The sequence below is a fragment of the Bos indicus genome, chromosome 1 (genome assembly GCF_029378745.1).
Source record: "Bos indicus isolate NIAB-ARS_2022 breed Sahiwal x Tharparkar chromosome 1, NIAB-ARS_B.indTharparkar_mat_pri_1.0, whole genome shotgun sequence".
NCBI classification, from domain to species: domain Eukaryota; kingdom Metazoa; phylum Chordata; class Mammalia; order Artiodactyla; family Bovidae; genus Bos; species Bos indicus.
This window is the reverse complement of record NC_091760.1, coordinates 144,230,811-144,235,445: the sequence shown is the minus strand read 5'-3', so window position 1 is coordinate 144,235,445 and position 4,635 is coordinate 144,230,811. Positions and strand designations below refer to the sequence as shown.

Below are 4,635 nucleotides of genomic sequence, written 5' to 3'. Positions count from 1 at the left end.
CGCCCAACCCCGCGGGGCGTGGACCACCCCTCTCCCCGGACCCTGCAGACCGCGCCCCCGCCCACACCTTCCGACTCCGCCGCCCGGGAGGACGACACCAAACCCCGGGAGGGGGAACAGCCCTACAGCACACGACCCTTGGTCCCGAGACGGTACCCATCGGGGGTCCCGGGCTGCGGCCGTGCTCCTGTCCTCCTCAGTCCGCACTGACCAGGACGGCCCGCGCTCCATTCCCTTCCGGGACGCCCCGCACCCATTTCCAGTCCCGGTCCCCCCCCCACCCGCCGCGCGCTGTGGTTTCGCCCGCATGGCACATGACCGCCGCGCCAGGTCTGGGCGCTCGACTCCGCTCGACCACTCCCGCGAGTGTCCGCTGCTCCGGCGAGTGTCCGCTGCTTCCGCGTGATTGCCGCTCCCGCGTGACCGCCGCCCGGTGTCCGCACGCTCCCGCCCCGCTTGCCGCCAAGATGATGTGCGGAGGGACTTCCGCCACGCAGCCGGCCACAGCCGAGACCCAGGCCATCGCCGACAAGGTTCGGGCTGTGTGGGGCGGTTGGGGTACTGGGGGCCGGGGGCGTCCGCAGGCATCCCCGCTGGGACGGAGGCTCTGCGCCCGAGCGCATCCCTCCCTGAGTCGGGCTGGACGCAAGTGGATGCACCTCCCTGCCTGCGAAGCTCTCTGGTGCGGAGGTGTCCACTGGGTTAGGGGGCGCGAGGTGACAGAGAATAGCACTTAAAGAGCAAAGGATACGGCAGGCGGGGTGAGGTCCCCATGCGTGAATCTGGGGTCCGGGTCCCAGGCGTCCGAGACTCGGGCTGGACTGAGTGTAGCCCTTTTTGTATTTGGAGTGGTCTCCAATAAAAAGTTTAGAAACAGGAAGTAGCTGGGTCGAGGAGGCAGAGCCCGGTTCAGACCCTGGTCAGCTGTCCAGCCCTGCTTCCAGAAAAACACACCGGAGGATCAGGTTGGGGTGGGACGAGCTGGGCCTGTCCTGCCTGTCATCACAAGTAGGGCCCAGGAGGCTCGAGTTCTGATAAGAAGAAGAGACTGAAGACAAGCTTTTGTCCTTTAACCTTCCTTCCTGGCTGCTTTTTCCTAACGTCGGCCATGAGCTCAGCCCTGTTCCTCTCCTGTGGTTGGGACCATCTGACTGTGGTAAAGGAAGGGGCTGAGTCAGTCTCCTGAGACCTGTGAAAAGTAGGAATTTGCTGGGACTCCCAGGAGAGCCAGACAGAAGGAGATTCCTAGCTTTTCCCCTGTGGCCACTCAGAGAGCCCAGCCCTCTCGGCCTTTTCTTGGGTCTCCAGGCTGGAGAATTCCTGCTGGTCACCTGAGCTTTGAATGAGTGTGAGTTCCCTTGGGAGACGAGAGTCTCTGTCACTATGGCCTGCATTTGGGGTCCAGCCCTTGAGAGTGGACCGTCCTCACTGCCCCTGGGAACAAGGAGGCCGCCCGTGTGCTGGGTGGGCTCTGTGAGGGGCAGGGGCACCATCCGGTCACCTTCTGAAGTTTTCATCAACAGGTGAGGAGAAGTGAGGCCAGAGACAGACCTGTACCCACCACATCCAGTCCTATCCTAGGGCCCTCCCTGGCCCTCTGCACACCTAGTCACTCTGGTCTGGCAACTGACAGCTTCCTAGTGACCCGGGGCCTTCTGAGCTTTCCTTGGCTCCAGTCCAGCTCATCTTTCTCCTGGTCGGAGCTGTGTCAGTGACCTGCCGTCCTGCAGGCCTCCACCTCCGCTGCTCCACCACCTCCACCTGGGCTTCTCCCCAGTCCTTGCACAGGGTGGGGTTCTCCTGCCTCCACTCCTGAAACAGGTGATTCCATCCCAGACCCCCAGGAGGGTCTGTGGGTGTCACTTGGCCCTCCCTGGTCAGGTAAACTGTCTGAGGGTCAATTCCCTGCACACCCAGCAGGAACAGGGGCTGCACAGGGGAGTGTTCAGTCAAAGGTGGGCACTGGCCCAGGGGGACACACCCAGCTGATCGCCTGAGGGCCCTGGCAAACTCGAGCAGGCGGCCAGATTCTCACTACCTGACCCTCCCTCTGATCCTTCCCTCCACTTCATTCACAGGGAGGGCCCCTCCCTGAAGGCCTTTGTCAAGTGACTCACTGGCATTTATGATGGTGATCCTCTCGGCTGTCCGAGCAGCACACTCCTGGTCTTAACTGAACTCCTCCGAGCCCCACAACTGGTCTGAGGATTCCAGCGCAGTCAGCAAGCTCCTGTGGCTGCCAGTGGTCCAGACAGCAGCCTGAGCACTCGGAAACTAGCTTAGGTTTTCAAGTCAAGACAAAACAACCTGCTCTCCCCTTCTTCCTTAAAAATTCTCAGTTCCCCAAAGGCCAAGACCCTGGAAAACATGACTGATCTGAGAGTAAAGATCTGACACCAAAGATCAGAAACAGTCTCTGCCCAAAGGCCCTGCAACCTAGAGAGACCATCTAAAGATGCAGCAAAGCATTTTTTTCCCTACAAAAGTGCTTTATCTGCTGCATATTTTGTCACAGAAGAAATTGGGATTACGTAAGAGAATTAAGGCACGTCAATAAGATGGAAGATTAAATTTAATATTAAATTTTAACATTTTAAAATGTTTTAGCTTTCAAAGTAATTAAAAACTACATACTCTGTCAAATGAAGGTTTGAGTGAAAATGGTAAGGTACGAACTCATATACACTTTGTAACCATGAGAATAGAAACTATCTGTGTCTGGAAAAGAAAGGGCTAATGATACAGGCAAATGATTACCATTGAAACCTCAGCAGAATTAAAAAACTTTTCTGTACTTGAAATCAGGGCAAGCATTTTAATGTCTGCTCAGCTGTAAAGAACAAATGTGCTCTAGAAAGTATGTAGAATGTGGGCCTTAGAGTTCAGCTGTAACCTCTAATACAGGTGAGCTTACCTGTCTCTCCCTTCTCCCCTTCCCCAGGTCAAGTCCCAGCTGGAGGAGAAGGAGAACAAGAAGTTCCCAGTGTTCAAGGCTCTGGAGTTCAAAAGCCAGTTGGTTGCTGGGAAGAACTACTTCATCAAGGTGGGGTGTCCCCCTCAAAGGAAGGTTGAGCCTGAAGTGGGAGCTCACAGGTGTCCAGGGCAGGAGTGCTCAGCAGGGTCCTGTGGGAGCCCTCAGCTTCAGGGAGTTGGTGGCTGTCTAAAATGAGCATGTGTGTGCAGGCATATGTGTGCACGTGTGTGCTGCGGCTCCCTTGGAGGAGAGGACCAAGCCTCTTGAGGCCCGCAGGGCTCTGCTGGAGTAAGTGTGGGGGAGGGGTGCTGGCTGGGCACCCCCTGTACTTGAAGGAGGAAGATGGGAGTGTCCTTAGCCCAGTCTCTGGGGACACGAAGGGACGCAGCCTCCAGGCATCCAAGGCCTTCCTGCCTGTCCAGCCAAGTCCAGCGGAGCAGGGGGACTTGGGGTCAGAGGCCCCACCTGCTCCTCACTGGACTCTCCTTTCAGGTTCAAGTGGACGAGGATGACTTCGTGCACATCCGAGTGTTTGAAAGCCTCCCGCATGAGAACAAGCCCGTGGCCTTGACCAGCTACCAGACCAACAAAGGCAGGCATGACGAGCTGACCTACTTCTAGGCCCGATTTTGCAGAGTCCATTGCCCATGTGGGTCTCTCCTCTGCAGACCTGTCTGGGACCAGATGCGGTGTCCCTCGGGATGGGGTGGTGTCCCTGTTCCCTGCTTTCGCTGTGTTCATTTTTTTCTCCCAATCCATGATTTTAACTAAATTTCTTTCGAGGGGGGCTTGTGTTATCTTTAAATAAACATGTGTTTTCTGTTTTCACAAATTGTCTCTGTTGGGGTTTTTTTCTTCATCTGAAGCTATAATCACAGTAGAGAAGTGTCAGCAGGTGAGAGGTGTCCTGGGTGGAGCCCCCGCTGGGCCTCCTGCCGCCTGAGCCCCCTTCCCTGAGGAGCCGAGGAGGGGAGAGGGTGGCCCAGGTGGCAGTGGGCAGGTGGTACACCCAGGGTTCTGGGAACGTGTGCTCTAACCACAGCTCCACAGGCTGTCATGGTGACTCTGTGTCGTGTCTCCAGGTCTCAGAACCCCCACCCCATCGTGTACAGTAAGAGGGGGTGAGAAAATCTGACCCTAGAGCATTAGTTCTAGATGGACTCAGATACATTCACGCATTTCTGCTTGGGTAGAGATGCACAGATGTGTGCAGGGAGGCTGTGACCCGCAGGGCCCGCTGAGTGCCATGTCCTGCGAGTCCGGCCCCAACTACCCACTGACTGCCCGGGTTATGCACTGGGTCTGTCTCAAGGCTTCCTGGTTTCAGCAGCCGGTTACTACCGTTAGTGAAGTCAATCCAGTGATGTGTTTGCCGTGTGTGTGTATTCGTGTGCAGTAGAATGGAAAAGTGCACCCTGTGTTGCAAGACTAAACGCTGGGGACAGTTCTGTGTGGCTCAGGGTCCAGGTGGACAGCCTGTTCCTGAGGGCAGAGTCTGCCCCCTTCCTGTCTCCACTTCGTCTCTGGGGCAGGTGGTGTTCTGTGTCAGGCCTGCTGCTGATGGATCGAAGGTGCAGGTCATGAGGGCTGAATGCAGAGCAGGTAAACAGTCCTTGGGGAGCAAACAGACCCGTGAGAGCAGGAGAAGGAGACTCAGGAGC

The 4,635-nt window shown here is 56.7% G+C and overlaps 1 protein-coding gene across 1 annotated transcript; it reads left to right on the top strand.

Moving 5' to 3' along the window:
• The first annotated feature begins 304 nt into the window (after nucleotides 1–304).
• On the top strand, nucleotides 305–3,806 carry LOC109561151 (cystatin-B). Its single transcript, XM_019963553.2, has 3 exons — nucleotides 305–533; nucleotides 2,942–3,043; nucleotides 3,467–3,806. Exons 1-3 carry the CDS (start codon nucleotides 315–317, stop codon nucleotides 3,593–3,595), a joined length of 450 nt encoding a protein of 149 aa, XP_019819112.2. The 5' UTR covers nucleotides 305–314; the 3' UTR covers nucleotides 3,596–3,806.
• Nucleotides 3,807–4,635: the final 829 nt, after the last annotated feature.